Below are 26,899 nucleotides of genomic sequence, written 5' to 3'. Positions count from 1 at the left end.
TGCCTTCTCTCCAGCTAAACCCATTTCTGTGGAGCTGCTCAGCTTTCACGACTTCTCCCTGCAGGTGTCAGGTAGTGTGAAGCCGGGAGAAAGGAAGGGAGTGCGGGAGAAAGGAAAGGAGTGCGAAAGAAGGCTGGTACCAGTCACCCTTCCCTCCAGGGGTGTGAGGAATGAGGAGGGCACGCGCCCCCATTACCAAACTTCCAGGACTGACCAGCTCTGTGGCAATAGTGTTCTTGTGGGGGAGGGGGAGGAGGGTACCCCGTCCAGCCCTGTGTGCAGGAGTGGCGAAGGCTGGCCCCCAGCCAGAGAGAGGCTTGCCTGCCCTCCCTGCTTCCCCGCCAGACAGGAGTTCTGCGCCGCGGTTCTCAACCCGGTGCATAGATTGGATCAGGCATTTCGGGGAGGGGCCTGGGTGTGGTTTTTCCTTTTTAAGCCGCCCAGGAAAGGCTAACGTGCAGCCAGGTGCCCCGCTCTGGACCTCTCCCAAGGCTGCCTGGCGGGCAAGGCTGCGCCCAGAGGCCGGATCTGGGAGGCAGGCCTTCCCTCAGCAAAGAGAGCAGCCCTCCCTCTTCATAGACCCACAGGTTTCTCCCAGGGATGGGGCTGCCTGCATCTGGGGCTCTTCCTCTGTCAGAGTAGTTGTCACCTGGCCCTCCTGGCCCCTCTCATCCCCTCTCCACCCCCGAGCTCGGTTCTCTACGTCCCCGCCCCCCGCAATTCTGGTTCTGGTTCAAGAGTCAGATGCCTTTATAGGAGAGCTGCTTGTGGGGTGGGGGTGAGGCAGAGGAGGTGCTTTTTCCTCATTGGTCAGGAGCTTCCGAAAGGGAGCGAACCGAACACGTCGTCGTGTCCCTTTTGGCAGAGGCAAGTCGGTCCCCGGGGAAGTGGCCTTCTGCCCGACCTCTAGCACGGGGGCGCTTGGGGCTTCGGCATCCGTAGGGCACTAGGACCCGGCAGGGCTGAGGGGCAGCCCGTGAGCCGTGTTCGCTCCCTCCCACCCTCCTGCTCCAGCTCTAGCTCCCGCTCCATTGTCTGGGAACTGCAGCCGCGGGGCGGGCGGGCCCGCGGATTGGCGGGCGGCGGGGACCCAGCCGGCCGGGTCGGGCCGGGAGATGCCGGGAGGACCGCGGCCACCTGAACTGCCCGCCTAGTCCCGGCCCTGAGTGGGAAGGATGAACGTCTGGATGGCGGGGCGCGTGGCAGCGGCTCCCCGGGGGCCCTGCGGCCCCTGGCTCTGCTTGCTGGTGGCCCTCGTCCTGGACGTCGTGAGAGGTCAGCGGGAGGGGAGGGGCGGGGCGGGGCGAGGGGCAGCCGGGCCCGAGCAGAGGCCGAGCGCGAGGGATGCTCGGGAGCCGGGAACCCGCGAGTTCTGGGACTAAACCCCGAGCCGGGTCGCCCCGCAGCGTGCCCTGAGGGTTGGAGAGGTCTTATCCCTGGGATCCGGCCCCCAGCCTCGCGCCTCTGGCTTTCCTCACTTGCATAACCTGGCAACTTCTTCCTGACCCAAGGCCAGCGGGGTCCCCGGGCTCTCACCGTCTTCCCCCCATCCTCGCCGTGTCCCCGCACCTTCCACGAGTTTCCCCTCCAGTCGCGACGTCTAACCTGGCTGCCCCCTGTCCCGCACACACCAGCTCCCTAATCTGCGGTACAGAGAGCTGTAGCCCCGTGGCTCCTGGCCTCCTCCCCGTAACCATCAACCCAGCCCCCACGGAACGGGAAGCAGCCCCTTTGCCCAGGCTGCGAGATCCGCAGCCGCCTTCCCCCTGCCCCAAGGAGCTCTTTGACCTTGGAATTACTTCATCGGTGCCTTCCTGAGTATGGAGATCACTGGAGGAAGGGGCAGCGCCTCCCCTGTGCCCCTGCGTGGGGGGCCGACTGCCCTTGTCGTGGGCTGAGGCTGCTAGGTGGAGGAGGATGCCACGGAGAGCGAGGCATTCTCTGCCCCCTCCCCCCACCAGAGAGCTGAGCTCTGAGTGATGCGAGTCCGTGGGAGTCAGGCCACAGAGCATCTTGTAATTATCCAGGCAGTAGAGTATGGAGTAGGAGAAGAACCAGAAGCCAGGGTCTGCCCCCAGGGAGCCATAGTCACTCACCTGTTACACTTGGGGGTGGGGGTCGCGGGGAGTGGAGCTTCTCAGCCACATGCTCCTTGCTGGGGAGGGCCCAGAAGGAGGTTGAAACCGTCAAGTCCCCCAGCCCAGCAGTGGGGCTGAGAGCGAACTGGCTCTAGGGCTGCTTTCAGCCACCTGCTCCCCTCCCCAGGGGACCCAGCAGGAGCCCTAATAACCCCTCACACAGAGAGAAGAGGAAAGCCTTGTCACATCTATTATGCAGCAGCAATAATCCCTCCTCCACACAGCGCACCGCGGTTTACAAAGCCCTCCCCTGTCCACCGTGTCACTAAATGCTCGCTCGCTCTACAGGTGAGGAAACTGAGGCTCCAGGATGTTAAATGGCTGACCCAAGGCTAATCGAGGAAGAGTTAGGACGTAAACACAGGTCTCCAGACTCCCAGAACATCCTCTCCAGGGATGGGGGATGCTGGGATGAGTAAGACAAGGCCCCCAGCCGACAGACAGGAAGATAACTAATTCAGGGGCGCAGAAGACTGAGGGGACTGGTGGGAGGGCACGCAATCAAGGGGGGCTTCCTTAAGAAGGTGACAGTGACTCTTGACCCTGGAGGGAGGCGCTGCCCAGCAGAGGAGGAGAGACCCACACTCTAGGGAATGAAGCCCACAGGGTGCACGGTGGAAAGCAGCCCAGGGTGGAGAGGTGGAGGGTGGAGAGGCAGGGTGTGTAATGGTTGGTGCCTGGGCTCTGACTCCCAGCTCCATCACGTTCCTGCTGTGGGACCCCAGGCAAGTCCCTGAACCTCTCAGCTTCATTTTCTACAACCATAAAATGGGATTAATACTAATAGAACCTAGTTCTCAGAGCTATTACAAAACCCGAAAGAGTTAATACATGTAAAGTATTTAAAATAGTAGCCAACATATAGCTTTCTGTCAAAAAATGTTAACTATTATTTTTAGGGCTAACTAATAGTCAGTTGATACAAACCTAATATGGTCTTAGGGATCCTTTGCCCTTCTGACTGTTGGTTGAATACTTTGACTCTCTCCCCAAGCTTATGGTTCCCGCCCCCCTCCCCCATTCTAGACTTGCACTCCAATACCCAGTTGGGATGGGGTAGAAGGCAGCAAGTTCGGGGAACCAGTGCAAGGTTGCCATGGTGATGATGCAGAGGGAGGCGGGGGTGGGGGTGGGGATGCCCAGCCGAGTCTGGCCAAGGACCCAGGGGCTGAGAAACGGTCTCTACTTCTACGAAGCTCACCTCAACACCATCTTTTACTACATAGACCCTGTCTGGGGAGGTCTGTACCCCACAAATGCCTTGGTGTCAGAGGCAGGTAGGTAGGGGGCAGGAATGGGGGAGGAGGAGACATTGGGAAGGTTCTACTGGCGTGAGGAAGGCCTGGGTCTGTGGAAGGCAGAAGAAGGAATGACTCGGAAGCTGGCAGTCGGTCCTGGATGTAGATTCAAATCCTGGTCCCAGTTACCTCATCTGTGAAATGGGGAGACTCCCCCCGACACCCTGGGAGGATGGGACAGTTACAACCCTTTTCTTCGTCCATCGCTCACCACTGCTGTGCCCCGGGACAAAGCTGAGTTCAGCCCCTGCCTGCCTTAAAGCTGTCACCATCCCTCCCCCTTCTCCCTCTTCAGTGGACTGTGACCAGGACCCCCTGGACCCAGTCTACCTGCCGGCGGCCCTGGAGCTCCTGGATGCCCCCGAGCACTTCCGTGTGCAGCAGGTGGGCCACTATCCACCTGCCAACTCCTCTCTGGGCTCCCGATCTGAGACCTTTCTGCTCCTGCAGCCCTGGCCCAGGGCCCAGCCACTTCTCCGGGCCTCCTACCCACCCTTCGCCACTCAGCAGGTAAGGAGGGGCCACCAGAGTCTCCTGGGCTAACCGGACTCAGAGCCAAGGTCTGCTGTGTGTCGCTCAGCCCTAGCTGAGCTCCGCATTTTCCAGAGGGGGGAAATGGAGGCCCGTAAAGGCTGTCTCCTGCCAGCCTGAGTTTTTGCTTCTCCCCACCCCTTGCTTTGCTGAGCACCCCCGTTTTCCCTCCAGGTGGTCCCCCCTCGGGTCACTGAGCCACACCAACGGCCAGTCCCGTGGGACGTGCGGGCCGTGTCAGTGGAAGCGGCTGTGACTCCAGCGGAGCCCCACGCCCGCGTCCTCTTCCACCTCAAAGGGCAGGATTGGCCCCCGGGGCCTGGCAGCCTGCCTTGTGCCCGGCTCCACGCCACACACCCTGCAGGCACTGCTCACCAAGCCTGCCGCTTCCAGGTGAGTGTGAGGGCCCCACCTGGGCTGGCCCTGCTGCTGTGTCCACCAGAGGGTGGTCCCGGAGTAGGGAAGAGAGGGCTCACCACTCCCGGGAGGTTTGGAGGTCATGGACCACCTGACTCCATTCCTGCTCTGCTGGCTTTCGCGGGTCCCTCTTATTTAGGCCCCCTTAAGGAGTTCAGTCCATTGTACGTGACTTTGGGCAAGTAACGTAACCTCTCTGAGGCTCAGTTTCCTCATCAGTAAAATGGGATAATAACAATTTTTACCTCATATTGAGTTGGAATGGAGAATAAATGAGACGGGTGCAAGAATAGCTTTTGGCCCAATGCCTGGCACAAGAGCAATCCCTCAGCCAGTGTTGTATTATTCGCATTCCTTTTATTATTGGACTTCCTGCTCTTTCGCAGTCTAGCACAGGGTTCCGCTGGAGAGAGGTGTTCTGTGGGCTGTGGGATTCTGAGAAGCCTGAGGATTCTGAGTGGTCGTCAGGGCCATCCTGGAGTGTGATTAGGGGCAGGCGTTGGGGTTGATTCCCCGTGGAATGAAACCGCTCCCAAAGGTGGAAGAACGGCCAGTGGACGCGTTCTGAGACCTAGCCTCAGTCGCGTTGCCAGTTGGCTGTGTCACGTGGCATGCGCCTGTGGCCCGCGCTGGCCCTGCTCTCAGGGACCCCTGCAGCTCTGGCTTTCCCGCCCTGGGTGCTGGGACTCCCCTCCCCCACCACGCTGACCATGGCCGTTGTGTCTTTGCAGCCATCCCTGGGCGCCTGTGTAGTGGAGCTGGAGTTCCCCTCCCACTGGTTCTCCCAGGGTTCGGCCACACGGGCCGAGCTGTCCTACACACTGGAGCCGGCAGCCGAGGGCCCTGGGGGCTGCGGCCCCGGCAGGGAGGAGGACCCTGGAGAGCAGGCCCTCCCAGTGGGCGACGTGGAGCTGCGCCCCGCGGACCCCCCACAGTACCAAGAGGTGCCCCTGGATGAGGCAGTGACTCTGCGGGTGCCTGACATGCCCGTGCGGCCCGGCCAGCTCTTCAGTGCCACCCTCCTGCTTCAACACAATTTCACAGCCAGCGTCCTGACCCTGCGGTGAGCACCGGGCCCCTGGGGGCGGGTCAGAGGCCGGAACCTCTGCAGGAAGACTGCGCAGGTACCTCTTCCTCTTGGGGTCTTCAGTGGAATCCTTGACCTCTGCAGAACATGGGTCCGCCATACCCACTCCAGGCCAAGCACTGTGGTTGCCCTGGCAGCAGGCAGGACCCGGCGACTGGGCACGGCCCTGAACTTGGAATCAGAAGGAGGAAGCTGCCCTCCCCTGGCGCTTCCCTGAGACTCCTTTGTCCGGTGGGCTAACGTTACCCACAGGGCAGTTGCGGCTCCAGGGAGGGGAAACGGGAGAGGGCTTAAAAACTGGAAAGTGCAGTGCCTGGGAGTGGTTAATGCTCAGATGCCTGGCAGAGGTATTTGCCCTAGTCCCATTCATCTGCATCTTTTCCCTCTTACCACCCTCACCATGGGTCCTTAGCCTTTGGACAGAGCTGGCTCCTCCCCATAGGAAGGCCCTCCTTTTGTGTCTGTTTCTTCAGGAAGTGCCCCACCCCCAGCCATCCCCCACCCCAATTTTTTTTTAAATTTATTTAATTAATTAATTTATTTTTGGCTGCGTTGGGTCTGCGTTGCTGCGCGCGAGCTTTCTCTAGTTGTGGCGAGCGGGGGCTACTCTTCGTTGCGGTGCGTGGGCTTCTCATTGCGGTGGCTTCTCTTGTTGCGGAGCACAGATTCTAGGTGCGCAGGTTTCAGTAGTTGTGGTGCGCAGGCTCAGTAGTTGTGGCTCATGGGGCTCTAGAGTGCAGGCTCAGTAGTTGTGACACACGGGCTTAGTTGCTCCGTGGCATGCGGGATCTTCCCAGACCAGGGCTCGAACCTGTGTCCCTGCATTGGCAGGCGGATTCTTAACCACTGCGCCACCAGGGAAGTCCCCCCCACCCCAATCTTACTACTGCCAAGGATTTGCAGGGCGTGACTTGCCTACCCCATAATGGGGTTTGTGTGTGTCCCATCCCTGTGTCTCACAGGTGCCCGTCGCATCTCCCTGTCTCTCATGCCCTCCTCTCTCACTCGTATCATCGTTAGATCTCCCTAGACACTTAAAATATGCCAAGCCCTGTGTCTCTACTCGGGACCTTCAGAAAAGAGCAAGGCCCCATCCCCCTCTGGCACTAAGGGACCCCTAGTGGTAGGGAAGGGGACTGGATGGGCAGGGACTGGATTATATGCTCTGATGAAGGTACAAAGTGCTGCAGGGGCTGGGGTTAGGGGGATGGAGGCAGGGGAAATTCATCCTGCCACAGGGAGAGCTTTCTAAAGGAAATGGTATCTGTGTTGCTGGAGACTTGAAGAATGAGCAGGTGAAGAAAGGAAGGGCAGACCAGGCTGAAGGTACAGCCTGAGCAAAGGCTTAGAGGCATGAAGGGCGTCGTGCTCGTGTACTTCGGGTGCAGCTAAAGCTAAGAGTGCGTGGAGAGATGTCACAGCCAAAGAAGAAACTGGACCGGACCCTGGAGGGCCTCGGATGCCAGGCTAAGACTTGACCTTGTGGGCAGTGGGGAGTCATAAGTGGTCTTTGAATGGGGGAGAGCTGTGTGGCAGGACCTGCAATGAGATGAGGTCCTTCTGGGTCAGAGGATGGCGAGGAGGAGATTCACACTGGAGTCCCTTATCTTCCCGCTCTGATCCAGTCCACGCTTCAGCAGCCCCCTGACAAACTGGACCTGTGTCCCCTTCCCCAGGATCAAGGTAAAGAAGGGGCTGTATGTGACAGCTGCCCGCCCAGCCCAGCCAGCCCTCTGGACCGCCAAGCTGGACCGCTTCAAGGGCTCCAAGCACCACACCACGCTCATCACCTGCCATCAGGACAGGCCCGCGGGGCCGGACTCCAGGTGGGTGCTTCCCTCCCACGAGGGGTGGAGCGGGGAGGGGTGGTACTGGAGTGCTAGTGGGCAGATCTAGGGGGCCCGAGGGGAGGGGGCTGCCGGCCCCCATATTCCCATGTAGGCAGGCACAAGAGCAGACTCCTTCGAGGAAGCAGCACAACGCAGATATATCTTTTGTTCATTCAGCTACTATCTATCCATCCCCAGGTACGTGCCAGGTACAGTGAGTGTCTGTGAGTCTTAATCCAGGTGATGACAGTCTATCCTGGCCGCCCAGTCACAACCCTCACTGCCACTACCCTGCCTCCCACTACCCGCAAATGGGTCCCTTTTTTCCCAGCCACTAATATTCCCCCCAAAGCCCAGTTGCAGTTCTTAACATTGATGAACTCTTCTTATTCATGCCCTGAGTCTGGGTCAAGGCCATGTGCTTTGTAGCCCCTGTTTGAATCCTAGTTCTGACACTTTTTGGATAAATAACTTGGGCAAGCCAGTTCAGCACGCCCCCGCCCTACCCCACCAGAGCCTCTGTTTCCTCACTTGTGAAATGGGAATAATGATGCATCCCTTAGGGTTTGTGAAAATAAGGTACCACCCAGCAAGCATCTAGGCTGGTTCCGTGAGGTAATTTATTATTCAGGGTGTCAAGTGGCAGTTCTGGGACCGGGAAGTGAATCTTCCTACTTGGTAGAAATTGACATTGGTGCTTCATGTCACCCCAACGGCTGTGGAAGACAGAGGCCTGAGTGCGGGGGGCCCAGGAAGGCAGGAGAGCCAGCGAGCGTTCTAGGGGTTGGTAAAGTGGCTTCATGGATCTTGAGTGGATAAGAACTTGGGCTCTGGAGCCAGGATGCTTGGGTTTAATCCCAGCCCTTCCACTTTTTGCTGTGTGACCTTGGGCGAGTTACATAACCTCCAGACCTCAGTTTCCTCATCTGTAAAATGGGGATAATCGTAGGACCTACCTCATGAATACAGGAAGTGCTCACAACAGTGCCTGGCCGCTCTCAAGCACTCAGATTCTCTCTCTTCTGGCCAGCAGCCCCCTTGAACTGTCCGAGTTCCTGTGGGTGGACTTTTTGGTGGAGAATGGCACTAGTGGGGGCGTGGCAGTCACTCGCCCTGTCACATGGCAGCTGGAGTACCCAGGCCAGGCCCCCGAAGCGGAGAAGGACAAAATGGTGTGGGAGATCCTGGTGTCGGAGCGGGACATAAGAGCCCTCGTCCCACTGGCCAAGGTAAGGGGTCCCCAGCTCTTCCCAGCCAGGCTGGGGGCCAAGTGAGGTGAAGAGCTTGGGGCTGAGCTCCTCCTGCACCCCCAGGCTGAGGAGCTGGTGAACACGGCGCCGTTGACTGGAGTGCCGCGGCATGTCCCTGTGCGCCTTGTCACCGTGGACAGTGGCGGAGCTCTGGTGGAGGTGACAGAGCACATCGGCTGCGAGTCAGCCAACACACAGGTCCTGCAGGTGAGTGGCACGTATGCGTCTGTGTACACGTGGCGCACACAGCGTTCCTCCTTCCCCACTCAGGTCCCCAAGAGAACAGCTTTTTCTTGACACCAGTAACCTCATGAGGGGGACCACAGCTTTGGTCCCACCAACTCTCTCCAGAGTCAAGTGGGAGCTGTGCAACCCCCAAACCCCCAACTTAGGCACTTTCACGTTCTTACTGCACTGGCAAATGAACTGACGTGGGAGAGTTAAGAGCATGTACTTTATGGTGGGAAAGTTTTCATTTGAAACCCATCTTTGTTTATCAGCTAGCTGTGTGATTGTGGACAAGTCTCAACCTCTCTGAGCCTCCGTTTCCTAAGCTTTAAAATGGGAATCTATTTTAGGGATGTTGTAAGAATTAAAAGCACTCTAAGACAGTATCCAGCGGAGAGCAGGGGCTGCTGTCATAATCATAATACAATACAGTCATTATCGAATGGTAAAAGTAAAGACAACTATTATTATTGGAGCCTCATAATGACCCATGAGGTTAAAAAAAAGGCAGGGCAACATTCCCCATTTTGAATTCCCCTCAGAGGGGCAGCCCAGGGCCTGCATTTCCTAAATTCTGGCCGCCTGAGTGGAGGTGTCTTTGGCTACCTGTGCCAGCACTTTGCCTCTGTGTAAGTGGTTCCTACCTGAGGGTTCACGGACGGATAGGTCTGCCTTGCCCTCAGCCTCTGCCTACCCACTCGTACCTGGTGGCTCCGGCACCCAAGCCAGGGGCCAGCACTAATGAGGAGCCAGAGTTGTGGATTCAAACCCTCCTCTGCCAGGAGAAAGATTTTGTCCTGTGCAGATAGCCAGTTCCCCCAGCTGAGCCCCAGGTGAGCTCAGGGAAGGGCCGTTCCTGCCAGGGGAATGGATCTCGGCCGCGTGGGGAAATCTTAATCTGAGGACACGCGTTACAGAAAAATACATAATGAATTTCAACCGTACCCCTTTCTTATGGTATGGGGGTCAAGAGATGCCCCCCGGTCCATACCTGTCCCAGGTGGCTGCGCCCACCCCCTGTCTTCTGCCCTCCCACAGGTGTCCGAGGCCTGTGACACTGTGTTTGTGGCTGGCAAGGAGAGCCGGGGTGCTCGGGGGGTGCGGGTGGACTTCTGGTGGCGCCGGCTGCGGGCCTCGCTGCGGCTGACCGTGTGGGCCCCGCTGCTGCCCCTGCACATCGAACTCACCGACACCACCCTCGAGCAGGTCCGAGGCTGGAGGGTACCTGGCCCAGCGGAAGGGTAGGTGGAGCCCTGGGGAAGCTGGCAGGCCTTGGCGAAGTCGCTCTGGGACTGAGGGTGCAGGGGACACAGCCATAAGCCCGAGCTGGGGTCTGAAAAACTGCCCCATTGCCTGCGGTTGCTTCTCCCCCTGCCCGCCCATCATCACCCAGCTTCCGACCGCTGTTTGTGATTGCCGACCTCCACTCCTCTCCTCCTTCCCTGTCTTACTTCTCTATAGTACGTATCACTTTCTAACATACCACGTGATCTGATTAATCTTGTTTGTAGTCTGACTACCCTCCACACTCCTCCCCTAGCATGTAAGGAGGGGATTTTGTCTATTTTGTCGCCTGCTGTGTCCTCAAAGCCTAAGATGGCACTTAGTAAATATTGAGGGGATCCCACCAGAGCGCAAGGACGAGGTGGCCTCAGGCCTCTGGAATCTGAGCTCCCAGGCCCTCCAGAGAGCGAGCACCGTGGGTCTCCCCCTTAAGAGAGGGTCTCGTCACGCATAACCAGAGTTCCAATTAGGAGTAAGAGGAGGGCGAGACCGGCTCGATGCATAGGCAAAGGCACCAGTCAGGAATGGGACTGGGGCGCGGCGCCTGCGGGTGGAAGGACCTGGCCACGAAGGTGCAGCTGCGAGCGGGGCTTGGGGAACGTGCGCCCACTAGGAGCCGGGGGCCTCCCTTGGGCGGGGCCCGCGCTGACGCCCCGCCCCCGGGCCGCCGCTCCCCGCAGGGTGCTGGAGCCCGAGGCGGCAGGGGCGGAGGAGGCCGAGCGGCGCGTCCGCGGCTGCCGCCTGCAGTACCAGCGCGCCGGCGTGCGCTTCCTCGTCCCTTTCGCGGCCCACCCGCTGGACGGCGGCCGCCGCCTCACCCACCTGCTCGGCCCGGACTGGCTGCTGGACGTGTCCCACCTCGTGGCGCCGCACGCCCGCGTGCAGGACCCGAGTGTCGCCTCGCTGGAGGGAGGCCGCGTCCTGGTGGGCCGGGAGCCCGGCATCACCTCCATCGAGGTGAGCAGACGGCCTGAAAAGGGTGTAGGTGACTCCCATAATGTTAATGGTCAGGTGTGAAGAGTGTCGGAAGGCCCAGGGTGTACCTGGGGAGGTATGAACCCAGGGGGGTTGGGGATTGGGTCAGAATAGGGCGGCCCGTGTAACGGAGGAAGTCCTCAAAGTATGAAGGGCTGGGGTTGGGTATGTGGGAGCCAGGTCTTGTGGTGCTACGGGTGGGAAAGCAGCCTGTGCAGATGCTGGGAGCACAAACCAGATCCCTTTGTAAGGGTGCTGGGTTCTCAGAGGGCAGAGGCTGTCTGTGTACGAGGGCCCCCCCCACACTTCCAACTCCCTCTCACCCTCAGGTGCGCTCCCCGCTGTCTGACTCCATCCTGGGGGAGCAGGTGCTGGCCGTGACGGATGACAAGGTCTCGGTGCTGGAGCTGCGGGTGCAGCCAGTGATGGGCATCTCACTTGCCCTAAGCCGGGGCACTGCCCACCCCGGGGAGGTCACAGCCACGTGCTGGGCACAGTCAGCCCTTCCTGCCCCAAAGCAGGTGACAGCTGGGGGGTCAGGGGGATGAGGTCAACATCTCCAGCTGGGGGTTGATAACAGGGGGATGGGAGGTACCTCCACCCTTCACCTTAGGGTTTTCGGGATGAGGACTGACTCCCTGTAAGGTAGTGAGCTCTCTGCGGCTGGAGGTGATCAAGCAGTGACTGGCTGGAGTGTGGCAGTGGGAGGTTATTAGATGGCTCTAACTGAGGACCCTCCCGATGACTCAGACCCCAGGGCAGAGTGGAAGACAGGTGATTGACGCATGTCCCCTCTCTCCCTGTGTTTTGTCCCTCTGCCTGTGTCTGTTTTCTCTCTGGTCTCTCCTCCTCCGTGTGGCCTGTCTCTGTGGGAGTGGTCTCTGTGTGCATGCGTGCGTGCCCTGGCGTGTCTCTGCCTGTGTCTGTGTGCCCGACAGGAGGTGGCCCTCTCCCTATGGCTGTCCTTCTCTGACCACACCCTGGCCCCCGCTGAGCTCTACAACCACCGTGACCTGGGACTGTCCGTCTCGGCCGAGGAGCCCGGCGCTGTGCTGCCAGCCTATGAGCGGGGTGCCCAACTCGGGGTGGTGGTGAGTGGGGCGGGCGTCAAGGGGCTGCCCCTGCATGTGGCTCTGCACCCGCCTGAGCCCTGCCGCCGGGGCCGCCACCGTGTGCCCCTGGCCTCTGGCACCGCCTGGCTAGGGCTGTCCCCCGCTCCCACCCCAGCCCCTGCCCTCCCATCCAGCCCCGCTCAGAGCTCAGCTGCCCCAGAGGCCAGCGTGGGTGGAGAACGGCGGGCGGCAGGCAGTGTGGGGGGCGGCGGGGATGTGAGGCGCAAGTTTGAGCAGGCAGCAGAGGAGGCCGGGAAGGAGAAGGCAGAAGCTAGGGAGGAGGCGGAAGAAGACGAGGAGATGGTCCCCGCCCCGCAGCGGGTCACTGAACTAGAGCTGGGCATGTACGCCCTGCTGGGCATCTTCTGTCTGGCCATCCTCATCTTCCTGGTCAACGGTGTGGTCTTCATGCTGCGCTACCAGCGCAAGGAGCCCCCCGACAGTGCTGCCGCCCCCCAGCCCCACAACTGGGTCTGGCTGGGCACTGACCAGGAGGACCTGAGCCGCCAGCTGGATCGGCAGTCCCCTGGCCTGCCCAAGGGGGAGGGGGGCTGCCCCTGCGAGAGTGGGGGAGGAGGGGAGGCCCTGACCCTGGCCCAGGCCCCTGCCGGGGGCACCCCCAGCTCCTCGAGCACCCTGGCCAGGAAGGAAGCGGGGGGGCGGCGGAAGCGAGTAGAGTTTGTGACGTTTGCGCCAGCACCCCCAGCCCAGCTGCCGGAGGAGCCCGGGGGGGCCCCTGCCGTGCAGTCCATCCTGGTGGCAGGCGAGGAGGACATCCGTTGGGTGTGTGAGGACATGGGGCTGAAGGACCCCGAGGAGCTGCGCAGCTACATGGAGCGGATCCGGGGCAGCTCCTGACCCTCCCCGGCCTGCCTGGCCCGGCGCCGTGGGCCTCTCGCCTGGGCAGCCTCCTGTTCATCCTCTGGTGCTTGTTGATGCGAGTCCCCTGCCTGGTCCCTCGCAAGGACTCCCACCCAGGCCCCCTCTGCCCTGCCCCTTGTCATGGACCATGGTCGTGAGGAAGGGCTCATGGCCCATATTTATGAGAACCATTTCATCCTAATGTTGGGTACAGAATAAACTGAGAAGGAAACCCCAGCTGGGCCTGCGGCTGTCTGTTGGGGGAGAGAGGCAAGCGGAGAGTGGGGGCCGTGTTCAGCCACTGTCCCTCCTGGGACAGCTTTGGGAGGCTGGGCCCTGGGCCACCCTCTCATAGCGACCAGCGATCCCGATATACAGCAAGGCTGCCGCAGCCTGAATGCCGGCCAGCAGGAAGAAATAGAGGTCCATCCGGCATTTGTTGATGTTCCCTGGGGAAAGGAGGGGTTGGCATTCGGGTCAGGGCAGGGCTCCCCCAGCGCTGGCAGCTGAAGCCAAAGTGGGCAGCGGGTGGGGTCTGAAAACACAGGGCAGATAGCCCACTAGCATCGGGCTGCCCTGGGTGTCTCCTGTGGTGTCTACAATGCCCTGGTAGCTTGCTGTTCTTTCAGGGGCTTAAAACATAAGTACCACAGAGAGAGGTGACCCTTAGCCAGAATGGCAGAGTTCGGAAGCAGGAAGGTGCCTTGGAGGTCTGCTGAGTTCACTGATTCCTTTTGGACGGTTAGGGTACCTGAGGCTCAGGACAGGACCATGCTGTGGGCGCTGGGCCAGGTTTGGGCGAGTGCCCCGTACTGAGTCTAGCGTGCCATTTCCATCTGCCTGGGGTCAAAGCACTTGGCAGTTGGCATCACCTTTCCAAGTCGCCCTCCACCCATGTCCCATTCCTGGGGAGGCCTCCCACACTCACCAGAATCCTCCGGGCAGTGCAGCCAGCCCCCCGGCAGTGACAGTAGTGCCACCAGGCTGGAGCCTAACAGCGAGCCCACCCCAGACAGGCAGAAGAAGATGCCCATCATGGCGCCCTGCATGGAACGTGGGGCCTCTGAGTACGCAAACTCCAGGCCTGCAGAGAGGGAGGAAGGACGACCCAAGGGGCTGGTGGAGGAGCAGAGCCTGCTGGGCCACAGCCCTCCCCTCCCCCAGCCAAGCCTCCCTCCTGGCTTCCCCTGGGTGACCCCTTGCCTCTGCCCTGCTCATCCCCCCTGAACACCTCCACCTGGATGCTCCCACACTGCTCTGTCACCCCTCTTCCCCTTCCTCCTGGGTCTCCCATTTCAGTGACAGAAGCCCCGTCCTCATCCTCACTCTTGCCCACCCTCTCTGCCCACCTTCAGCATCATCATCAAATCATTTTTTTTTTTTTTTTTTTTGGCGGTACGCGGGCCTCTCACTGTCGTGGCCTCTCCCGTTGTGGAGCACCGGCTCCAGACGCGCAGGCTCAGCGGCCATGGCTCACGGGCCCAGCCACTCCGCGGCACGCGGGATCTTCCCGGACCGGGGCACAAACCCGTGTCCCCTGCATCGGCAGGCGGACTCTCAACCGCTGTGCCACCAGGGAAGCCCCATCATCAAATCATTTTGATTCAACCTCAGAAATCTCCCAGTGTCTCCCCCGCCCCATTCCCTCTGCCCCGGACCACATGGACAAAGGGAAGACAGAGAGGACCCCCTTTGCTCAGAGGCCTTGGAGAGGGCCTCATGGAGGAGAGGGCAGTTAGACTGGGAATTCAAGGGGAAATGGGAGTTCACTTCCAATCTGGGAAATGGGAAGGCAGAGGGAACAGCAACCGCAAAGTCACAGAGGGTGGGGAACATGGCACCAGGGGGACTGTGGGGACAGGTGGTGTGGGGAATGTCTTATTCACCTCTAATCTCCACTGCCTGTCGCAGTGCCTGGCACAAACCAGTGCTGATAAGTCCCCATGGGGTGACTGCAGCCCCGCTCAGAAAACCCTGCCTTCCTCCGTGCAGACAAGCTCCAGAGGCTGTGCCCGTGAGACCTCTGACTTCGAGGCACCACCAGGCAGAGCCCATCACCCATGCGAGAGCAGGGGAGGGGTCCAGGATACCTGGGATGCTGGCAAAAATCTCACTGATCCCGATGAGCAGGTACTGAGGGGTCTGCCACCAGATGGACAGTGGTGCTGCATAATATGTGTTCCGCCCAATCTGCTGGGACACCGTCTGGTTGTGACTGATGTACTCTAAACGCTCCATCTCCAGGACTCCTGGTGGTGGGGAGAGGGGCTACAGTCAGGCCCACTGTAGGCAGCTTAGCCCATGACAGAGCTTGGCATGTAGTGGGTATTCGCTAAGTAGCCAGTCATTGACTAGGCAGCATGTAAGGAAAAGAACACTGGCCCTCCATCTCTTCCCTTTTTGCCTTGGCTGCTAGGAAGCTCAGAACTAGGTTTTGCACTCAATAACCGTAACAGCTCTCGTTAACTGAGAGCCTGTTATAGGCGAGGCATTTAATATGCATTCTTATAAGTAAGAAAGAGAAATTTAGGTTAAACAATCAGCCCTGAGTCACACAGCTGATAAGTAACTGGGGCTGTATTTGCGCCCCAGCGTGTCTAGTTTCAAAGCCAGCCCCGTTCCCATGATATACGACTCCTCTACTGCAGCGTCAAGTATTACAATAGCGTTTCTAACCTGGCTTTCAAGTTTAGTTTATCTCCTCCCCCTTCATTGCTTAGAAGACAGCTGTGCTCTAGTGGAATGAACACCAGATATGGAATTAGGTGACTTGGGTTCCAATCCTGGTCCTGCCACTGGCTAGCTGTGTGATCTTGGGCCGATCACTTAACCTCTCTGAGACCCAGTTCCCTTATGCAAGAAGTAGGAATCAAAATCCCAGGATTATTGTGAGGATGAAATAGGACAAAATGCACTAAAGCATGTAGCTGAAAAAGAATCTAGTTTGGTTTTCATACTTGGCAACACAATACTGCTTATTGAGTTTTAATTCCTCTGGCTCCTTGTGTTCCAGGCATGGTGCTGGGTGCTTTACTGACTTCCTCTTGTTTAATCCTCACAACCCTCCTGCTAGACCACATTCCATGAGGGTGGAGCCTGGCCTCTGCACAGGGTCTGAATGAATTACTCTCCCCATTTTAAAGATGAAGCTCAAAGACACTAAGTAACTTCAGGATTATTAAGTCGCAACGTGAAAAGGGCTGAGGTCTGTGCAGTAGAATGCAAGCCTTCTTTACCAGAGCTTCTTTCCTATGAGAGCCTTCAAATCCTTTTGAAATGGAAGAGGGAAGAGAATAAATAATAGATACTTTTTGAAAAATGTCCGCCAACTGCTAAACGGCTGTGTGTCTTTGGGAAATGCATTCAACACATTTTTTGAGCACCCATGTGCATTATTCATAGCAGTGAATAAAAAAGAAAAAAATCCCCTGCCTTCAGAAAGTGTACATCCCACTGGGGAAAATCTTTTTTTCCTCTCTTGGCCTGAGTCCCCTCATCTGTCAAAACGAGGGGAGGCTGGACTCAAGGAGGAGGGTCTCTTTCAGCTCACATCTTCCAGAAGCCAAGACTGGCACCCACGGGTGGAGGGTGTACTTGGCCCAGGCCCACAGCTTCAGCATCAGCCCCTGGTGGAGCCGGCCTCCCCCCAGCCCCAGACAAAGGCCAGCCCCCTCCCCAAGGCCCTCCACTCAGGCCGACATACCTGCCACAATGACTGAGGTGAAACCAAAGAACATGCCCAGCGCCATCTTCTGCAGAGCCGAGGGAAGCAGCTTGCAGCGCAGCAGTAAAGGATCGAGCAGGTGGTCCTTCACAGGCACCAGGATCAGCAACACCACCACGTTGGCCAGGAGGAGCCAGGCTTCTGGGATCTGGGAAAGAAGGAACCAAGAGAGGCAGGCTAGCAGAGCAGAAGGAGCTCTGGGTTGGAGTCCGGAGACCTGGGCGACCCAGAGTCAGTCCTTTCCCCTCCCCTGATTACACGCTCCTCGGCTGTGTAATTAGGGGATGGATTAGATCAGGGATGGCAAATAGGTTCCTTCAACTTCTGTCAGTTGGTAGTGGCTGCCTGGAATGTTCATGGGCTCAGCATGAAAGAATGCCATGATAGATTAGTGATGTCTGCCATGGGCAAGGAAGGGAGGTCTAGTAGCAGGTATGTCATTTATCTGCCAGCTCTGAAGGTCTTTGATTTTAAGAGTCTCTGAGATGCCAAGGAACTGGTTTGGTAAGTCCTGGAGAAAGGCAGAGATGTGAGCATCCAGGAGTCCCACAGAGGGAGGGAGCAGGGTAGAGCTGAGAGTGCCCCGAATGTGTCTGATCTGAGGGCCTGGTGCAAACTGGGCAGTGAGGCCCGCTTCAGAGCAGCAGTGGGTGGGAGTGAAGCTGACCTTAAGTCTTGTATGCACCTGAGCCTTTTGGCAGGATGTCTGGGCCTCCAGGTGCGTTTCCTGTATCCCGAGGATGCCGTGCCGCTGGGGGACGGGAGTGTGGCGGCAGCTTCATTTCCTCCTTTTCTTAGAGGAAGCCCCCAGCCCGGCCTGAAGTGGGGGCTGATCACATGTGTGTCTTTTACCTTGTAGCCGCTGCCCTGGGCCCTCAGAGCCGCGGATCTGTTGGCAGGGTAGTCTGGGAAGATGTCCGGGATTTGGAGGTGAAGACCTTGCAGGACATAGGTGGACTGCATCTGCCGAGAGAGCTGGAGGTGAGGCTGGAACAGAGACGGCCGCCTCACCTCCATCCCAGGATGCTCCCAGCTCCAAGGCAGGCATTCCTCCGCAGTAGCACAGGGCAGCCGGGCAGTTGTCCCCTCGTCCAGCTTCCCACCCTCCTCCCTCCCCGGGAGTTTCCTTTGCTCTGTTCCCAGGCCTGAGGGCTGTGCGTGCAGCTTTGCTCCAGAGCCCAGGCCCAGCTGGCCTGGCTCACGTTCTTGTCTCCAGGGCCTGGCACAGAGTAAGTGTGGATAAATATTTGTTGACATGGGGAAGATAATGCATGGCTGTCCCCGCAGGGAGCGCTCATCTGACACTGAGGCCAAGCTGAGCCCCACAGGTTGACACAACTGGGGACTGCGTAGGCACTGACCCGCCAGAATGGCCCTGGACAGCAGCAGGGGCAGGCTGCAGGGCTCCCCGCCATACCGGCCGTTATCCCATTAGTTGCTGTATGAGGGAGGGGGCTCTGGGAGAATCCTGCAGGAGGGCCTGGGGCCAGAGGGCACTTGGGGTGCTCAGGGCAGCAGCTGTTTGCTGACTGGTATGGAAGGATGTCAGTATTCTGCCAACTGGTACGACTAGGGATCAACCATGGACACGCATGTCCCATCATAGACACCTTCGGCCTTTGTGCCACCCCCACGTAGCAGGCTGGCCCTGCATGACCCTCACCCTCTGCAGCTCGCAACAAGGTTCCTGCAGAGCGTGTGTGAGAGGCAGTGACCTTGTGGACTGGGGATTAGAGGCTGGGGTTAGGCTGCTGCCCACCCTCCACACACCCGCACACACATTCACTGCAGTAACCTTCCCCTTGGGGAGTGGGCAGGAAGCAGCGGTTTTCAGACCTGGGTAAGCGTCAGCATCACCTGAGAAGTTTATTACACTGGAGACTCCTCCAGCAATTCTCTTTCAGTAGTCTGCGGTGGGACCTGGGAATCTGTATTTTTTAAAAGCTCTGCAGGGGATTCTGAGGCGCGGCCAGGGTGGGGAACCACTGTTGCAAAGCACTCGGGGGACTAAGTTTGCCCCTAACTTGCTGTGGGGCCTCGGGCAACCAACACACCTTCTCTGGGCCTCCGTTGCCAAGGCGGAGAATCTGAATGCTGCAGAACTGTTAGAGCCTCTAGTCTAACAGGAAACTGAGGCCCGGAGAGATGGGGTGACTTATTCAGTCACTGGGCCTCAGACCCGTCTCCAGAGTTCCTTGTGCTCTACCACCCAGAGTGTAATTATTGGGACGGCTTAGCTCCAGGCGCCACCCCAGCTGCTACGTGGCAGCAGTTCACTTTGTGAGCCCCTCCCCCTTTCCACATACCCTGAGCATCTACCATGAGAGATGAGACCAGTGAGGGGCCTGGGGAGCGAGTCCCCACAGAGCGAAAGGGCGGGGGTGCTGACCTGGAAGTATACCATCCAGTAGGGCACCAAGGTCACCATGATGGGCAAGATCTTCACCAGCACCTGGAAGTTGGCGATGTCCTCTTGGGGGGAAGGGCCAGCCTGGGGAGACCTCTGATGAGGCAGCAGCTGGGCGCCTGGAGGGTCTCTGAGGGGCCATAGAGGCAGCAGATAAAATGGCTGCTACCGTCACCTGTCACCACCACCATGGCCGCCTTCCCACCTCCCCCATCATCCGCGACTTTAATCCCACTCCCCTATCACAACCTATCACAGACATCATCTCAGAAATCCCACCCTCATGTCCTCCGCTCCACCATCGGCATCCCTTTTGCCGTCATCACCATCACCAAAGCCATCCCCTCCGTGGAGTTCTCATTCTATCACCATTATTTTTCTGCCACTGTCAATACTATCACTGCCATCCGTGTGGCAGAGTTGGCGATCAAGACCCACTCCATCCTAGAGCTGTGGCCTCTCGGGTCCTGGGGGAAGTAAGACCAGAGGCTGTGGCGAGCAGAGTCTTGGGGGATTTTTTGGCTTGTAGTGTTGGTGTGCCATGGGAGCCAGGGAAGCCCCAGTCCGTGCCTGACTCAGAGAGAGAGGCTGTCACTCCAGTCCCCCCAGCGCACTCTCCCAAGTCCATCCTCCTCAACAGGCAACGTGGGAGCCCTCTCCCTACAGAACAAGGGATGGAGAGGTAGGGGTGGAGGGAACATTATCAGGAGACAGGAAAGATCAACCTTTACCCTTTACCCTTTGCCCTTTGTCCTGAGAGGCTTCTAATCCCTACTTGCCCAAGAGCCTTGCCTCATCCTTTGAGATTCCAAAAGGGACGATACCGGTGTGGTGTGACAGCCACCATCAGCTTCTCCCCACCCAGTTTGTGACGTTGTTCTTCCACTAGCAGGTGGATTTTAGCTGCCCTGCCCTTGAATCTGAGCTGGGCTGTGACTGCACTGACCAACAGAATGAGGAGGAAGTGATGCTTTGGGACTCCAAACCTCCAAAAGGCCTTTCAGGGACCGACAGCTTCCACTTCCTGCCCTCTGGAACATTCCCTCTTGGAATGCTCCCTCCTCTTGCAGCCCAGATACCCTGCTGGGAGAGGCTCCGGCCACCTGGGGGGCAAGGGCACACGAAGGGGAGCCGAGGTGTCCTCGTTGATAGACAACGTTGACTGCCAGCCGGGAATGTGGGCCGTCTTGGATGTTCTAGCCCTTTCAAGTCCTCAGTGACTGCAGCCCGCCGTGATACCATAAGAAGCAGAACTGTCCGGCTGAGCCCAGTTACCCACAAGGTTTTGAGGGGTAAAAAAAAGGTGGTTGCTTAAGCCATTAAGTTCTGGGATAGTTAGTTAGGCAGCAATGGACCATTCAAACAAAACCTTACAGCAATGCACCAGGTTGGGGGAAAGCATGTTCTATACCTTTTCCGTCTAGATCCCACTGACAGGAGCTGTAACTGGGTCCAAGGTCTGGAGACAGGTTTGCTTAGCATAAGTAGTCAATTAACTCAGGGAAGAGAGGGGCAAAAGGAAGCCATTGTGCACATGCAAGGCCATTCAGAACCTTCCTCCCTTGAATGCCAGCTAATGGGAAAGGGAGCCAGTTTGGCTGACACCTTAGCCTTTCTTATACTTAATACCCAGGTAGCGTAGACTGCTATCCCAACAACCTTCACTGGTAGATCATCTTCATAAGCACCACTCTACTGCCATGGTTATCACCATTGCCAGCATTTATCTTCATTGTCGCTAATAACACCACCATCCCTATCTTTCTCGCCACCATCACTGTCAAGACCACTAACATCCTCATACTTTCTACAGTGAGTCCACTGCCAATACCACCACCATCACCCTGACTTCCGTCAGCATCCTCAGTCATGGCGGGCAGCTCTAGCCCATTGGGGAGCTGGTCATCATAAAGGGCTACCCCTGGAGCTGATCCAGAATGTCTTTAAACTGAATCATGTGGCCTCTTCGCCCAGAGCCCTCCCCTTACCTGGCAGAGTGTCGGCGCCACCGCCTGGGACAGCAGTTCTGGAGAGCAAGTCTGAGCATGGAGGACACCTGGCTGCCCGTGGGGGGCTTGGTAATGAAGCTGGGGGTGGCGAAGAGGAAGATGAAGAAGGCCAGGCCCACACAGCCCACGATGATGCTGTAGCCCAGCAGGAAGTTGATGTTCTGTTGGATAAAGGCCAGCACCAGCAACGACAGCACTGCACCCACATTAATGCTCCAATAAAACCAGTTGAAGAAGCGGCGGCTGGCGTGGCGGCCAAGGTCCATCACCTGCCGGGCAAGGGTGAGAGTGAGGCCCAAGGAGGTGCGAGGGCACCCTGCCGCGTGCCTGCACCCCCTCTCCCACAGAGACACTTCTTGGATCAGTGGGTGGGTGTCCTGGCACTTTCCTCATCCTGATCACTAAATAGATGCTCAATAATATTTGTTGAATGAATGAATAAACCCTTCTCTGGGGAGTCACCTGTTAATGATCAGGACATTTTGACACACCTGTTTCTTCCTGCCCTTGACACACACTGCTTTTTTCTTTTTCTTTTTGCGGTACACGGGCCTCTCACTGTTGTGGCCTCTCCCGCTGCAGAGCACAGGCTCCAGATGCGCAGGCTCAGCCGCCATGGCTCACGGGCCCAGCCGCTCTGCAGCATGTGGGATCTTCCCGGACCGGGGCACGAACCTGTGTCCTCTGCATCGGCAGGCAGACTCTCAACCACTGCGCCACCAGGGAAGCCCACACATTGCTTGTTTATTGTCACTAACTAGTACACACAACAGATGTCTCTGGTGCCCCTTTGTTCATTTCTAGCTGATTTATCCCTTTGTCTTTGAGCAATCCATACTGGGCGTCACCTTCATAGTCAGAAAAAAGCCACTCAAGGTCTCAGGTCCTAGGATTTGTGCATATTACTGAAAGGACAGTTAAAGTCTAATTGAAAATTTCCTCTGCAGTTTGAAGATGCAAATGGAGTTTTCCATTGTGCTCCCACCGCAACCTGCCTCCCAGTCAGACAAAGTTGGCATAATCAGGGAAAGCAGAAGTGGTCCCAGACACGGCCCCAAGAGCGGGTTCTGGCCTGATGCAAAAAAAAAAATGTGGGCCCCCCAGCAAGGGCAGTAAAGCTGAAAATCTTTACCCAGGATTTGGATCAATCTGCGACAGCCAGGCCCCGGGCCCCCTTCCGGTCTGCTGGCTTGGATCAACTGCACTGGCTGCCCATACCTCTCCTAGACCCTGGTCCCAGATTCTGACTCAGCAGATCTGGGGCAGGGCCCGGGCATCTGTACGTTTTAAAAGCAGTGATGTCTGGAGGTCACCTCTCTAGATAAATGATTCTGTACCCCATCACCGTTTCAATAACTCCCCAAATCTCAGAATCCATTATTCTCCTTCCACCCAGAGATACATATATCCATTAGTTAAGATTTTATCAAGCTTTAATTTCTGTAGTTGCATGAGGAAAAAGGTAACTAGGTATTGTGTTCATTTCCCAAATGTAAACTTTTAGTCCACACAGGTGCGCTTAAAACTGCATCCCCTTGGAGATTCTGAGGGGTCCTCTCGGGGATGAGGAGGGGGGGGCCTGTCCACTCGCTGAGAATTCTCACTCACTGAAAATCCTTGCTGTAGACTTTCAAGCAGAAAATTGAATAAGTCCCATTAGGAGCAGGCACTCCGTTTATTAACTGGATATAAATGAATATGACAGTTGCAACTGTAAGGGGAGGATCAGGCAGCCCGTTCAGGATATAAATGAGCTCTCCCAAAATAAGCAGCCACTTTGTCGAGAATGATGGATGGCCCTTTCTGAAATCAGCAAGTGTGTTAAACACTCAGTTCCTGGGTATGGCTGTCTGCCAGATGGTGCCAGCCCCTCCCACCTGCACCCCCCATCTGACAGCCCCCCCGGAATTCTGCAGCAGCCCCCTCGCTGCTCTGGTGTGCCCACTCGTGTTACCCCCATCCACTGCCTACCCTGTAACCAGAGCCATTTTAAAGAACTCAAATCTAATCTAATGGGGCTTCCCTGGTGGCTCAGTGGTTGAGAATCTGCCTGCTAATGCAGGGGACACGGGTTCGAGCCCTGGTCTGGGAGGATCCCACATGCCGCGGAGCAACTAGGCCCGTGAGCCACAACTACTGAGCCTGCGCGTCTGGAGCCTGTGCTCCGCAACAAGAGAGGCCGCGATAGTGAGAGGCCCGCGCACCGCGATGAAGAGTGGCCCCCACTTGCCACAACTAGAGAAAGCCCTCGCACAGAAACGAAGACCCAACACAGCCAAAAAATAAAAATAAATAAACAAATGTGGGGTTTAAAAAAAAAGAAAAGAATTAAAAAAAAATCTAATCTAATGATTCCATCCCTGTCTCAAATCATTTTAGTGTTTCTGAACTGTCCTAGGGATCAGGCCAGACCCCCAGGCAGCCTTCCAGCCTGGCCTGGCCCCACCCACAGTCCATGCTACCCAGTGGCCGAGCCTCTGAGAGACCAATTCTGCCACCAAGAGGAGGGACAGACAGGAGGCAGTAGGTGGCTGAGGCCCTCTGGAGGTCAATGAAGTCAAGGGCACCTGGGGGCGGAGTGGGATGTCAATGAAAGAGCAGAAGAATTAAGGGAAGCTGAGAGATTCCCACTGGCAGATGTTGGGGGTCTCCTGGTCTGCAGGAAGGTCAGTGGTGGCTGAGAAATGGACGGGGCTGTCCTGGGGGCACTGAATCCCCCATCATCAAAGGAATCCGAACAGGCTGGATGAGTCACTCCTTGGTAAGGACTCCGGAGATTGTGTTGGATGCCGCATTGTGGGTGCCAGCTGGATGCAATATTCCTTCCAAAATGTCCCCTTTCTGATTGTAATACATGCAATTAAAGAACATTTTAAAGCAATTAGGAAAAAAGTACAACTAGACCGGTGGCACCTGATCACACTACTGTCACAATTTTTTCCAGTTTCCCCCTTTTGTTGACACCTGCTCTTTTCACGCGGCTGTACTCATACTCTGTAGGCAATTTTGCGTTGCTTTTGCTCATTAACACTGTATGCGGTTTTGTTCAAGTCACGTTACATATTTTTAAAAATTACTGTCTAATAGCCCACTGAGTAGAGCTATCAAAATATAGCCATGTTATTACACAGTATTTACTCATTCATTTAACAAATATCTATCGAATTTCTCCTATGTGCCATGTTCTGTCCAAAAGTGTACAGAAAAAGGCGCAGAAGTTAAGGTATTGGCCCAGGTGCCTCTGGCTGGTGAGTGGCAGAGCTGGGATCTGAACACGTGGGCCTGACTCAACCTCCGACACAGCTGGCAAGAAGAGGCTCCCGCCTGCCTCTAGATCTCTACAACACACAAAGATGGGGCCCAAGGTGTGGGGCCTGATGTGCAGCTACCCTAACCTGCTCTTCGACCTGCTCTCTATGAGACCTCAGCCAGGCCGATAAACATCCTGAAACTCCAGTGTCCTACTCCGCAAAATGGACATAAAAATACTACCTACCTTCTAAGTAGTTAAGAGGACGAAATGAGTTAAAACACTGAAAGTGGCACATAGTCAAAGGCCAACTATGGTTCACTATCGTGCCATCGTTTTTGTTGTAGGGGTCCGCACCCCCAAACCCCCAACCCCACAGCTTCTTTCAAATAAAGAAACTGGGCCCGGAGAGGGGTCACGCAGGCTGGCAGCCAGGGCCTCTTGACTCCCGGGTCCATCGCTTTCCCTCCGCACGCCCCGGGCCTCCCGACGGGGCGGGCCCTCTTGTCACTCACCTGGTCGGCACCGAAAGAGGTGAGGTTGCTCCTGACGGAGCTGGCGGCCAGGGCGAGCAGCAGCAACACCGCGTAGAGGGTGGGGGCGCAGTAGGGGGTGGGCGAGGTGTGCAGGCAGCCGTGCGAAGGGCAGGCGGGCCCCAGCGGCAGGGAGAGCATCTCGCCGCAGAAGGACCTGCGGCCGTCGGGGAAGGCGGTGGCGGCCAGCAGGCCGGAGGCGGCCAGGTAGAGCAGGAGGCTGAGCGCGATGGCGCGGTGGCGGCCCAGGTATACGTCGGCCAGCCAGCCGCCCACGGGCGCCAGCAGGTAGGAGGCGCCCAGGAAGACCAGCGCGGCGCGGGACGCCTGCTCGCCCGCCCAGTGGAAGTCGGCGCTGTTCAGGTAGAGCACCAGGTTGCCCGCGACGCCGAAGAAGGCGGCGCGCTCCAGCATCTCCACGAGCAGCACCGCGGCCGCCGCCGCCCGCCACCACCGTCGGGGCTCCCGCGGCCTGCGCTCCAGCAGCGGCCGGCGCTCCCCGGACTCTCGGGGCTCCACTGGTGTGCGCGGCCCGGGCATCCTGGGCCCCCGCTGCGCTTCTCAGACCCCCACCCTGTCCGCAGCCCTCCGGCCCTCCCCCGCGGCCTCCCTCTTCTCTTCTCCTCCCTTCCCTCCTTTCTCACCCCTTTTGGTCCCCCCTTCCTCTCCCTTTTCCCCTCTGCTCCCCTGTCCCCTCTCCCTGTCTTTCTCGCCCCCTGGGGCCTCTGGGGCTACCCGGATTCTACTTCCCGCTCCCTAATTCTCTCCTCTCCCCTCCTCCCACCCCTAACTCTTCTTCCTTCCTCCACCCTTCCTCACTGCCGACCCTTCTCTTTCCTCGTCTCTGCCCCTCCCCCTCCTTTTCTGCGGGTCTCTCCGGTTGGTCGTCTTTTCTTAACCGTTGTCCCCTCCCCTGGTGACACCTGGCCCACACTCCGGAGACAAGGGTCCTCCCACAGGGGCTCCCTGTGCCCCCACCGCCCCGCTGTCTCCTCCGCTCCTCGCCTTCCCGAGACTGCCTCCCCTGCCGCCCCTCCCAGGCCCTCTCCCTTCGGGCTCAGCCTCTGTCCAGCTCTCTGCTCCTTGAGAAACTCTGGGAGCCCCTAGCTTCCCCTTTCGCTGCTTCTGTGGCCAGGCTGCGTCACATGGTGTTCTGGGGTGTTTAGGAGAAGCGAAAGTCTGGGTCACAGGGACCCTGCCAGGCCAGCTTTCTAAAAACCTCCCTCCCCCCCCATTACCCTGTCCCCACCCCCAGCTCTGCCTACTTTCCTGGAGGCTGGAGGAATGTTTTCCATCTTTCACTTTCGTTTCTCTCCTGGATCCCACTTCTGCTGCATCCTCTTCCAATCACAAACCAAAGTTAGTGATGGGACCGGAAATGCCATATGCATCATTTGGTCCTACCCGCCCACTTCGTGGATGCGGAGACTGAGGCCCAGTGGAGGCGGGGAAGGGAGGTCCGGGCATGACTGGTTCATGGTGGCTGAACTAGGGGTAAACCACTGCTCGGGCTCCTGAGAGACACAGGAAACTCTCAAATGCAATTCAGATTATGCAAATGCTATCATGAGGAAGGAAGTGGGGGCACCTTCAAAGCTTGTGGCACCATAGAGGGCCCACAAGTAAGTTGAGATTGACAGAGACTGACCTCAGACTACATCAAAATCAGGCCTTAGCGCTCCCCTCCACAGAGCCCTGTGGTGCGCTTGGATTAAGGGCCAGCCTTCACCCTGACCTAAAAGCCCCATGGCATCTGGCTCCTACCCTCCTTCAACATCACGCAGCCCCACGTCCACTCAGATCCAGCCACACTGACCTACTTTCTCTGTTCCTCTCACATGCTGAGCCCCTTCCTGCTTCAGGACCTTGGTCTCTGCTGTTACCTCTGCCAGACAGCTTTTCCTCCACATCTTGGCATGGGTGGCCTTTTCTCTTTATTTAGATTGCAGCTGGAATGTCTCCTCTT

At 57.7% G+C, this 26,899-nt stretch overlaps 2 protein-coding genes across 5 annotated transcripts; one reads left to right on the top strand and one right to left on the bottom strand.

The window, feature by feature from the left end:
* The first annotated feature begins 84 nt into the window (after positions 1-84).
* Positions 85-13,247, top strand: TMEM132A (transmembrane protein 132A). Of its 3 annotated transcripts, XM_027114582.1 has the most exons (12): positions 85-1,275; positions 3,732-3,946; positions 4,142-4,360; positions 5,116-5,447; positions 7,148-7,297; positions 8,331-8,529; positions 8,614-8,757; positions 9,817-10,019; positions 10,743-11,019; positions 11,367-11,558; positions 11,976-12,128; positions 12,847-13,226. In XM_027114582.1, exons 1-12 carry the CDS (start codon positions 1,176-1,178, stop codon positions 12,952-12,954), a joined length of 2,292 nt encoding a protein of 763 aa, XP_026970383.1. In that variant the 5' UTR covers positions 85-1,175; the 3' UTR covers positions 12,955-13,226. The 3 variants fall into 3 exon arrangements, with proteins under 3 accessions (XP_026970383.1, XP_026970382.1, XP_026970381.1); XM_027114581.1 differs by having other exon boundaries at positions 8,334-8,529; positions 11,976-13,247; XM_027114580.1 differs by having other exon boundaries at positions 11,976-13,247.
* Positions 13,163-25,563, bottom strand: SLC15A3 (solute carrier family 15 member 3). Of its 2 annotated transcripts, none has more exons than XM_027114583.1 (8): positions 24,916-25,555; positions 21,130-21,419; positions 19,124-19,271; positions 17,587-17,697; positions 16,714-16,882; positions 15,101-15,259; positions 13,939-14,094; positions 13,163-13,459 (listed from the first exon to the last, which is right to left on the bottom strand). In XM_027114583.1, the coding sequence occupies exons 1-8, from the start codon at positions 25,471-25,473 to the stop codon at positions 13,305-13,307; spliced, it is 1,746 nt and encodes a 581-aa protein (XP_026970384.1). In that variant the 5' UTR covers positions 25,474-25,555; the 3' UTR covers positions 13,163-13,304. The 2 variants fall into 2 exon arrangements, with proteins under 2 accessions (XP_026970384.1, XP_026970385.1); XM_027114584.1 differs by lacking the exon at positions 13,163-13,459 and adding an exon at positions 16,179-16,278 and having other exon boundaries at positions 13,984-14,094; positions 24,916-25,563.
* Positions 25,564-26,899: the final 1,336 nt, after the last annotated feature.

This window comes from Aethalodelphis obliquidens, unplaced genomic scaffold (assembly GCF_003676395.1).
Source record: "Aethalodelphis obliquidens isolate GAN/ISIS:26980383/991018 unplaced genomic scaffold, ASM367639v1 scaffold14, whole genome shotgun sequence".
NCBI lineage: Eukaryota > Metazoa > Chordata > Mammalia > Artiodactyla > Delphinidae > Aethalodelphis > Aethalodelphis obliquidens.
Note: the sequence above shows the minus strand (reverse complement) of the source record. Positions and strands in the feature narration are given on the sequence as shown.

What these genes read in the sequence shown, in the direction of transcription:
- TMEM132A (XM_027114580.1), top strand. Translation starts at nt 1,176, where the DNA reads ATGAACGTCTGGATGGCGGGGCGCGTGGCAGCGGCTCCCCGGGGGCCC. An exon ending in CCCGCGGGGCCGGACTCCAG is followed by an intron (nt 7,298 to 8,330) that starts GTGGGTGCTTCC and finishes TCTTCTGGCCAG; the next exon opens with CAGCCCCCTTGAACTGTCCG. An exon ending in CCAACACACAGGTCCTGCAG is followed by an intron (nt 8,758 to 9,816) that starts GTGAGTGGCACG and finishes GCCCTCCCACAG; the next exon opens with GTGTCCGAGGCCTGTGACAC.
- SLC15A3 (XM_027114583.1), bottom strand. Translation starts at nt 25,473, where the DNA reads ATGCCCGGGCCGCGCACACCAGTGGAGCCCCGAGAGTCCGGGGAGCGC. An exon ending in CCTCTTTCGGTGCCGACCAG is followed by an intron (nt 21,420 to 24,915) that starts GTGAGTGACAAG and finishes CTTGCCCGGCAG; the next exon opens with GTGATGGACCTTGGCCGCCA. An exon ending in CACCTCAGTCATTGTGGCAG is followed by an intron (nt 15,260 to 16,713) that starts GTATGTCGGCCT and finishes CCCCACCACCAG; the next exon opens with GAGTCCTGGAGATGGAGCGT.